A 10,335-nucleotide genomic window follows, 5' to 3' on the forward strand; every position below is an offset into this window, starting at 1 on the left:
CCATCCCTGACCACAGTGAGGCCTTCAGAGATGTCTGCTGAGTTGAGATGAAATCTGTAATTGACTAGACAGGATCCTGCTTCGAGGGAGGGAAATACTTGGGACCCAAACCCCACCACACAGGAGTGCTTCCAAGTCAGAGCACTTGGTGGGGAGGGCCTATTGCCCACAGAGGGGCCCGCTCATGGCCAATGTAGCTGAAAGTGCAGCCTCTAGATGCGCCCGCTTGGTTCCAGTCCTACTGCATTGACCTTTGGCATTGACCCAAGCTCTTTAGAACTCAACTTTCCCCATCTGTAAAGTGGGGATGTTGATCATAGTAGCTGCTCACAGGGGTGTGGAGAAGCTGAGAAGAGACAATACACATAACACCCAGCATGTGGCTAATGTTCAGTTAGATAATGTTATTATCTTCCAGCTCAGGAAACCTAATAACAGCAACCACTGATTGTCTTCAGTGGAAGCAGAGGGCCAGATGTGAACGTTCAATGCTTCAGAACATGCTGGCCTGATTCATTCAGCTGTTTTAATTTATGTTTCAGGAATTTCAGGCTCTTTTCTTAGCTCTGCTTTGGAGACAGAAGCATAAATATTTAGCACAAAAATGGATTCTGAAACCATCTGATTCAATCCTTCATTTCACAGATAGGGAAACTGAGGCCACCTGATGTGAAATGGCTTGGCCAAAGCCACACAAGGAATTAGAAGAAGACAGAGCTGGGACTGGAACCCAGATTTCTTGTTTTCCCGGACAACCGCGGTATTCCTGCACTCTACCAGCTGCCTCTGTAATTTAGAATGTGTGTGAAATCCCTTTAACTGAAAATGCTAGAAAGATGTGTGGTTCTTGTGTTCTTATTCTTTTTCTTTTCTCCAGCTGAGGGTCATGGTCGAATAATATCATGGATCAGAATCTCTCTCTCTTTCTCTCTCTCTCTTTTTTCCTTTGGCTCAGAATCTAGAAAACAGCCTGGAGAAGAAACCAGGGTAGATCTTCCAGCCTCTAAGCCTCAGGACTGGAGGTTTGTGTGGTAGACGTTTGCCCCCTAGTGGAATGAGTGAAGATGACAGGCAGGGAGTGAAGAAGCTTCTGCCTCCAGGACCTGGCTTCCCAAGGGGTCTGATGCAGCTTGCACAGCCAGGCCTCCCTTACCTCACCCTCATGCCAGCACTGTCAGATCCCATCTTTACTTAAAATTGTGATATTCTGTTCATCAAAACACTTTTTGGTATTAATTTTGATTTATTAAGACATTGAATTAAAATATTATTTATATTGATTATTTTGGGGGCACCTCCTTTAAATTTTGCACGTGAGGTGAGTGCCCCATTTGCCTCCCCCTATCGTAGTCTTTTTAAAATATTTATTTATTTATTTGTTTGTTTCTTTATTTATTTTCCGACCATAGTCTTAATCCAGAAGGCGGCCCTGGAAGAACCCGCAGATACCTGATGTGCTGACCCCCTCACTTGTCGGAGGTGCCCTGAGGCCCGGCAAGGGCTGGGCTGGGCCAGCCTGTTAGGGCAGTGTGGTCTGCTGCTTTTGCACTGAAATAATCAGAACTGCGTATTTCCCAGGCTTTCTCCAGAAGCGAACGGTGACAAAGAACCTCTCCTTGCCCAAACTCTAGCCAGGCTCCTCTGAGCCCTCTTCTTTTTTTTTTTTTTTTTTTTTGTTTGAGCCCTCTTCTTTACTAGGCCTGTCAACCTGGGCCTATAAAGACTTGAACAAACACTAACATCGTTTCCAACAGCTCAAGGCCCTGTGACCCATGCCCCCCCTTAAAGTGGCTGCCTGAAAACACTCAAGGCAGCCAAAATCATGTACTGTTTGTTCCAGCCAACATCTGAAGATAGCGCCCCTGTTTCCCAGTCGCTGTGGGAACGTAGGAACCCCATTTTGATAGAGGCCAGTTAGCAAGTCCATAAGGGCTTCACCTGGACCAGTCCCCTCCCCCTTTTCCCTGAGTCTACAGAGCCCCCAGTCAGCCCCATCCCCACTCCCTCATCCTCCCTTTAAAACACCCAGTCACCACTGAATAAAGCAAAGTGAGCCCAATTCACATTGGACTCTTCCAATGCAGTAATATACTACAATAGTATATTACTGATTAAAATCAGTTCTTACCACTTTAACTAGTGTTCAACTTTTCTTTGAAATTTATTTAATTAATTTTGGCTGCTTTGGGTCTTCCTTGCTGTGCACGGGCTTTCTCTAGTTGCAGAGATCGGGGGTTACTCTTCGTTGTGGTGCGCAGGTTTCTCATTGCAGTGGCTTCTCTTGTTGCAGAGCACGGGCTCTAGGCATGCGGGCTTCAGTAGTTGTGGCTCATGGGCTCTAGAGTGCAGGCTCAATAGTTGTGGCACTCGGGCTTAGTTGCTCTGCGGCATGTAGGATCTTCCTTGGCCAGGGCTTGAACTCTTGTCCCCTGCATTGGCAGGCGGATTCTTAACCACTGCGCCACCAGGGAAGCCCCCAGTGTTCAGCTTTGTTTCTCTTTGATAACGGCTGACTTTTGAAGAGTGTCCTTTATGAGAAAAGACCCTGGAGCCAAGGGCAATTTTATTGCACAAAGATGCACTGAATTCTGGGTCTTCCTCAATGCCTAAAGCATGAAGCCCTAGGGAATTCCCTGGCCAGACTCAGTGCTTTCACTGCCAGGGCCCAGGTTCAATCCCTGGACAGGGAGCTAAGATCCTGCAAGCTACGTGGTGCAGTCAAAAATAAACAAATAAACAAATAAATAAATAAAACTTAACAAAAGACAAAAAAGCATGAAGGCTTAAAGATAGGCCCTATTTGCAGGGGTCCACAGTAAGTAGCTAGACTAGGAGGAGGGTCTGGTGCCCCAGCATGTCTGGGAAGGCCACCTCGTTGGAACACCTTCCTCCACTGGGCCTACATCCTGCACCACCTGCTGGAGGACTCCAAGTACTCAAGGTACCAAGGAGTCAGCCACCCTCAGAAGTGTTAGGGGACACACCAGCCCTCCTCCTTGCCATCAACTGGCTACCAGATACCCCTCTCAACTGTGTCACCTACTTCTGCCCACCTGCCACCAACCCAGCGCTCCCACCTCACCACTTCCAGCAGTCCTGGGCCACATCCAAGGAAGACGAGACCCCAGAACTTGGTCCTGCAAGGCCTCTGCCTCCACCTGCCCGATCCCCTACAAAGAGTGCTAAGGCTCCCCTCACCCCATTGTCCCCCTCCTGGGGATTCCCTGGCAGGCTGCCAAGGGGACATGGGTTTAGGTCAGGCCCAGAAGTGGCAACCACAGAGCTTCAGGGTCCTGCCCATCTTGCTCAGGCTGCATTTATTACCGAGGTTTCACAGAGTTGAGTCAACTGCCTTCAAATGCTTTAATCCCTGGAGGTAGGAAGAGGAAGTGGCTAAAGGTACTCTTTTTAAGAATGTAAAATAAAGAAGAAGAAAGGAAAAGACAAAAGAATTGTTCATAGACAAAAATGCCTCGAGCTCAGAAGCTGGCCCTTTCCTACAGGGGTGCTGGGCAGGACCCCAACCACACACTAATCTGCTTGGGCCCCCAACTCCTTCCTGGGTTTCTCAGACCCATCCCAAACTCATATGTTTTGTGGCCTAAAGAGAATGGAATTATTTTAAGTAAACTCCATTTCATTTACGGAGGGGTCCACCCCTTCCAGGACCACCTCAAGCAGTGTTTCCTTTCCTTTCCTTTGCCCCCCAGCCCCACTTTTCCAGCTAGAAGACGGTCAACCCAATCTGCCAGGGACCTGCGGTTCCATCAGAAAGTTCTCTCCAGCAATCAACGTGGGAGGCTTCTCAGCACCAGCCACTCAGGTCCCTGTACGCTGGAAACCCCTGGGGCGGGGGAAGAGATTCATCTGTATGCTACTCACGTCCGCCCAGTGGTTCTCAGGCATGCTGGGGTAACCCAAGTACCTCACTGATTGAGAAGCGGTCCTGCAGGTGATTTGTTACTAATAATGAAGGGCTTAAGTGTGACACTGACTTGCCTCACGCGTGGAGCAGATTCAAGGTTATCCCTGTATGACTGTCACGCTCACTCCTGCTTTCTTGAGCTGAATGAACTCTTTGCCACGACCTGTGAGGTTCCGTGTAACCTTCCAGCCTCGCACCTCAGGTCCCTATCTCCTTTCTCACTCACCCATCCCTCTGGCCTTCAGCCAGTTCCACAGGTGTGCCAAGCTCTTTCCTCCACACCTGCCGCTCTTTCTGCCAGGACACCCCTCCCCCTTTGCCTTGCTATATCTCCTGTTTTAGGGTCCAGCTTAAAAATTAACTTCTTCTTGGTACTGACTTGGAGGGGACTTCAGAGAGCCTTGAGGAGTTGGGGGGGGGGCTGGAGATATTCTGTTCTTGATCTACATGGAGGTGACAAGGTGTGTACATATGTGAAAATTCATTGAGCTGTCCAGTTAAGATTTGTAGACTTTATGTAAGTAAACCCCAAAAGATGATATCTAAAAAAACAATTTCACCCTTTTCCCTGTCTCCTGTTCTTTCTATTACTCTCAACCATGGCATGTGCATCTCCATCTTGCCACAATAATTATACTATTTGTTGGTTTGTTTGTAAATTTTTTCTCCCATTAGAATGTAAGCCCCACGAGGAGAGAACCACCGTCTGTCTTGTCACTGAGGTACCTTCTGGAGTGTAGCACAGTGCCCGCCACATAGTACATATTAAGAAAATTAGCAAATGGATAGATGGAAGGATGAATTAAAAAGCTTGGATTTAATGGTGGAGGAACAGAGGGGCAGAGGAGGTCGGCCAGAGGTTAGAAGCTCCCAACTTCCAGTTCCCAACAGACAGTTTAGGGGTCTTGCTCTGGAAGCCCAAGCTCAGGAGCTGGTGCCCTCCTCGGTGACCCAGCACTGGCCTGTCTACACCTCATTGGGGTTGTCCTGGTCGGCATAGATGAGGAAGCCCGTGAAGAGGCTGTCGGTCCAGTATGGGTCATAGAAGAGCCCATTCTGCTCTGAGTAGAAGATCTGCAGCCAGACCTCGTCACCCTGCTTGAGAGCCAGGATGGTGGAGCCCGAGGCCACATCGTGGTTGCCCGTGTTGGCGTCGAAGGTCCGGATGCGGTACTGGCCGTTGTGCACCAGGCCGATGGCCAGGTGCTTGTTGGCCAGCGTGATATCGTAGGTGAAGTAGTAGATCCCTGGCACGCCGCAGACGAACTTGCCACTGGACGTGTTGTAGTGGCCGCCCTCGTTCATCAGGATCTTGTCGAACTTGATGGGCAGCCGTTCCCTTGGGTAGCTCTTGGTCACTGCCACGGAGAAGGCCGACTTGGCGTGGCCACTGCCGCAGCTGCAGGGGCCCGGGAGTCCGGGCTCCCCCTTCTTGCCCTTGGGCCCCTTCTTGCCCGGTGTGCCATGCTTTCCTGGGGCACCACTGACCCCCTTGGGGCCGCGAGGGCCGGCCCGCCCAATGGCCCCTGCTTTGCCCTTTGGTCCTGGCTTTCCCCGGTTACCTGTCCGGCCAGGTGAACCTGGAAGACAGAGCAGCTGGTGTTACGGAGGGGACCTCAGAGAACTAGGCAGAGGCCGTTGGCCTGGGCTTTCCATCCTTAGAGCACAAGCCTTTGGATAAGGGAAAGAACATGAAGGCTGTGGAGTCGCATAGAAATGGGTGCAAATCCTGATGGTACAACCAGGGGCACTTCTCCCTTCTTATCTGGAAAATGCGAATGTGACACATACCTTCCAGAATCATGTGGATCAGGGCAAAAATAACTTGTAACAATTCATGCCCTCCCCTTGTCCTGCCTTCTAAGGAAGAGTCTGATTTGTCTGCCAGGTCAATCCTTCCCCCGGCTGTGCTGGTAATGGGTTGAGACAAGAATTGCAAGAAGCCTCTTGACTTCAAACCATTGACCTTAGTGAACTCCCTGCCCAGTGCCCAAGATCCCTGCCCACGTGGGCAAGGCTTTTTTTTTTTTTTTTTGCGGTACGCGGGCCTCTCACTGTTGTGGCCTCTCCCGTTGCGGAGCACAGGCTCCGGACACGCAGGCCCGGCGGCCATGGCTCACGGGCCCAGCCGCTCCGCATTATGTGGGATCCTCCCGGCCCGCGGCACGAACCCGCGTGTCTGCATCGGCAGGCGGACTCTCAACAACTGCGCCACCAGGGAAGCCCCAAGGGCAAGGGTTTTTACAGCAGCATTGCTTACAATAGCAAAACACTAGGAACAACTAAATGCCCAACCAAAGGGAGATAATGAGAAAAATGATGGTCCATCCATTATGTGCAATTCTCTGCAGGAGTTTAAAAAATGAGGCAGATTTGCATGCACTGTTTGAAAACTTCTCTAAACTACACTGTGAAGAGGAACAAGCAGGTGGCAGAAACTTCTTTTTGTTCAGAGGAAACCACAACGCTATTTGTACACCCATTTAAGTGCCTGGCACATAGTAAACACTTGCTAAATACACTTGGTATAGCCTGCAGAACATTTTCACAGTATTACGTTTTCACAGTAATATGTGTCTGCAGAACACCTCTGGGTTTTTAATACCCATACTCTAATAATGTGCATTTCTCTCAATACAACATTTTTTGGTTGATGATTATGTGGGAAACGTTTATATTTATGTCCCCCAAACTCAATACAACATTTTATACAAACTGTATCTGGGTAACGACTGGAGTCACATCCAAACACGATGGTGGTACGGTTGATACAACTGGCAGACTGGCAGAGCTGTGGGTAGATGCCAGATGTCAGTCAGGGAGCCTGCTGCTGGAGGGGTTGCCAGGTGCTAAGCAATATCTTATCACAGTATCTATCACAGCACACAGAGCAAGTGTTCGTTAACCATCCTACAAACTGGGTGATCAGCAGGTAACGTTGCAGATATTTCACATCGTAACAAGGTACTTGGCTCCTTACTTGTACACATACAGGGATTTTTCTGTGCTTTAGAGTTTTGTGTTAACGTGTAATGCATTTAAATTTTTCCTATTTTAAGTAACCGGGAAATAGATTTCCAAATAGCATTTTCTCACTGAACATCTAGTTTCCAGCAACGGATTGCTTATGCTGAGTGCCTGGAAGTGTTTGGTATTATGATACACACATGTAACTATATGAGAGAGGCCGGGGAGCTTATACATTTAACCAATTAATAGTGGTTACCTTTGGAGGATGAAAGGAGGATGACGAGGGGTAAGAATTAAGAAGAAATCTTGCTTTATTTATACTGTTTGAATATATTACAATGAAAATGTATTTGTGTAGTATACGTGTAATTAAAAATAAATAAAAGGAATGGGGAAAAAATAAAACTAAGAAAGGTCAAAAAGCTGTTCTTTGAAAAAATGAAAATAAATGAAAGGTGGGAGAAAGGACCATGAGAAGAGGAGGAATAAAGACGGGGTGATTTTGGATTGGAGTTTTTTGGGGAAGACAAATAGATAAGGAAGTTTTATGACGTGTTATGGTGTGTGCTTCCTTTTTGATTTCCTTTTTTGAGAAACTTCTGGAAAAGCTGACTTTTACTTGTCAAGACCTTTCTGGAGGTGGGTTTGTATGTGTATGTCAGGGGGAGGGTGGTTGGAGATTATCCTGTCCTGTGACTGGTCCCAGGAAGACCCAGCTTTATCTGGGTTATGTGTGTCAGGACTCTGCATCTCTCAACACTGCCTTCCTTGGTGTGTTGGCTTAATTCTCAGCAGAGACTCAATACATGGCAGAAGAGACAGCCAAAACAGCCCCAAACCTACATCCTCAGAGTTCTTAATCAAGGTGGGGAAAGTCAAGAGCAGAGATATCCTGTGTCTCTTAGGGTTCATAAGGATGATGGATCATGTCATAAAATGTCATGCAAACTCTGGCTGGCTCTGCTTGGAGCACACGCTCAGATCCGAATTGATCCCGTGGTCAGGAAATGGGAACTATGTTGTCCAGTGCCTGACATACTCTGACCCCCCTTAAGTCAAAGCCATTATCATTATTTTTATAGTTATTCTTCTGGAAAGGAGGTGCTTTTGGAGGAATTAATTTGATCTGGTAGGAAAGGGCCTGGATTTGGAGTCTGCTACCAGCCTGTAGTGTGAGCTCAGCATGTCTATTAAGGGGCAACTACCATTTATTGTATGTCTACTCTGAGACAGGTGCTTCACATGTTATTTTATTTCATCTTCACTGCACCCGTGTGAGGTAGGTCCTGTTATAATCCCAATTTTAGAGAAGAGGAAACTGAGGTTTGGAGACGGGCGAGGTAATTTGTCAAAATTGGTATCCAGGTTTGTTACAAAGTTTAAGTTCTTGCAGCTACGACGTGCTGTTCTCAACTTAATCATTCTGATTTTGTGTCCTCATCTGTAACATGGGGATAATAAGAATACCTCATCCATAGGATGGTATTGCTATACCAGCAAATGAGCAGCATACTCAAAAGTGCTTTGTCAATGTTAAAATGCCATACAAATAAAAATTATGATTTCACTAATGCTCGAAATGTACACTTTGGGATGCTGCTGACACTGAAAAGTGCTTGGTTACTGGGGTAAGCGTTCAGAGATATAAGGAATGTCAAGGATGAGAAGGGCTGTAGACAGTATCCAACTTGTCTGCTACCTGCCTGGCACCCCTTCCTTCGGGAAACTGCCCTTCACTACTTCATGTGGTCCTAGGGAGGCTGTCAGTCACAGTGGCCAACTGCCGTCACCACACACTCACACACACCAAGGGGTGGGCACTTGACCCAGTCCTAGCAAATGGTGGTACCTCACCTCCATAGTCAAAGGGATTGGTCCAGGATGCACATGTGATCAAGGAGACTCAGTCATCCTGAGAATTGCTCTGTGGATCAAGCCATGAGGAGGTAGGCTTGAGCCCACCAGTGGGCGTTTCATAACTTCCAACCTTTATGAGAACAAAACCAACACACCGAGAGAAGCAAAGCCTTGACAACAATATTTGAGCTCCTAGACCCAGCTATTCCTGAAGCTCAGCTCTTGGACTTACTAGTTGTATGAGCCAATAAATTCCATTTGGGGCTATAAATTGGGTTTCTGTCACTTGCGACTGAAAGAGTTCTGAATAATATTTCAGGAGACTTGCTTAAAGTCACTCAGCAAATCAACGGTGCAGCTGGGGCAGGAACAGAAGATCTGATGCTCACTGTTCCTTTCCAGAGAATATACTGCTCTGTTTTTTAAAGACACATTAATTTGGTTTACAATGAAATGGAATTCACATTAGTTTTCATAACTTTGCAAACCCCTTTCGTGTCAGATGTTGTCAACCCCAGGTGGGGACAGGAGAGACAGGCACTGGGCTTCTTACCTTCCTCTCCGCTGTCCCCCCGGTCCCCGTCCTGGCCATCCTGGCCATCTTTGCCTGGAAAGCCCATCCTTCCGACCATTCCTGAGGTCCCTGGGGATCCTGGGGGGCCCGGTGGGCCCTGGGGGCCAGGCAGGCTGCAGATGAGTTGAGGGGAGCCCTTCTGGAAGTCCCTGCGGGCGAAGGCACCAAGCAGCGGGTCGGCCGCACACGGAAGGGCACAGGCCAAGAGCACCCAGGGGATCATGGTGGTCACCTATGGGAGGCAAGAGAGCTGTGAGCTAACTGGGGGTCAGTCAGAAAGGCATCAAGAGGAGGAGAGGGCATCTGGGAGAGACACAGTTACATTTCTGATCCTTCCTATCTCCCACATCACATACAAGTAGCTGGACAGTGTCATCACATCTTGAGGACATATTTGGATGAGCTGAGTCATGGACTCAGAATACCCTTGGGAGGGCTCCTGCGGGGGAGGTACATGTCCTCACACTGTCACGCTCCAGAGTGGCAGGACTGACAGCCCAGTGACAGCTGCTGGGGAGGAGCTGTGGATGGAGAGAAACGATCCATGGTTTCATTCAAATATGTGGCATGAATGGAAAGTTACAAGTTATCAATACTTCCAAATGCAGGCGGTGATTTGCAACTAGGCTGCCTCTCCCAGAGGATTTGGGGCAGCACATTGGTGGGTGAGAAGTGAGGTGTCAGCTCTGAGCGAAGGTGCCCCAAGCCTCAGCAGCACCGGTGGGCCGTGGGCACAGCTCCTCTGTGGTGGGCTCCCTGTGCACTAGGCCTGGGCTAAGAGTTTTCCACACGTTACTTAATCTCACGGCATCCTTACCGAATAGATACGGAGAGGAAATGGGGGCTCAGAGAAGTTCACAGCGTGACTAAGTCAGGCAATTAGCAGTTGGCAGGGCTGGGATTTGAACGAGGCTGTGCAAATCCAGAGCTTGTGTGCTTTGCTTCAGGCTACACTGCTTTTTTTTTTTCTTTTTTCCCAGTTAAAAAATAATAAAAATGATACACTCAC

The 10,335-nt window shown here is 48.3% G+C and overlaps 1 protein-coding gene across 2 annotated transcripts; it reads right to left on the minus strand.

The window, feature by feature from the left end:
* Positions 1-4,876: 4,876 nt before the first annotated feature.
* Positions 4,877-9,552, minus strand: C1QTNF2 (C1q and TNF related 2). 2 transcript variants are annotated; one of them, XM_065874856.1, is made up of 3 exons: positions 9,306-9,549; positions 5,488-5,505; positions 4,892-5,283 (listed from the first exon to the last, which is right to left on the minus strand). In XM_065874856.1, the coding sequence occupies exons 1-3, from the start codon at positions 9,547-9,549 to the stop codon at positions 4,892-4,894; spliced, it is 654 nt and encodes a 217-aa protein (XP_065730928.1). The 2 variants fall into 2 exon arrangements, with proteins under 2 accessions (XP_065730926.1, XP_065730928.1); XM_065874854.1 differs by having other exon boundaries at positions 4,877-5,505; positions 9,306-9,552.
* Positions 9,553-10,335: the final 783 nt, after the last annotated feature.

Source organism: Phocoena phocoena, chromosome 3 (assembly GCF_963924675.1).
Source record: "Phocoena phocoena chromosome 3, mPhoPho1.1, whole genome shotgun sequence".
NCBI lineage: Eukaryota > Metazoa > Chordata > Mammalia > Artiodactyla > Phocoenidae > Phocoena > Phocoena phocoena.

Coding starts and splice junctions, on each gene's coding strand:
- C1QTNF2 (XM_065874854.1), bottom strand. CDS start 9,549: ATGATCCCCTGGGTGCTCTTGGCCTGTGCCCTTCCGTGTGCGGCCGAC. Junction 5,506..9,305: donor GGGGGACAGCGGAGAGGAAG/GTAAGAAGCCCA, acceptor TCTGTCTTCCAG/GTTCACCTGGCCGGACAGGT.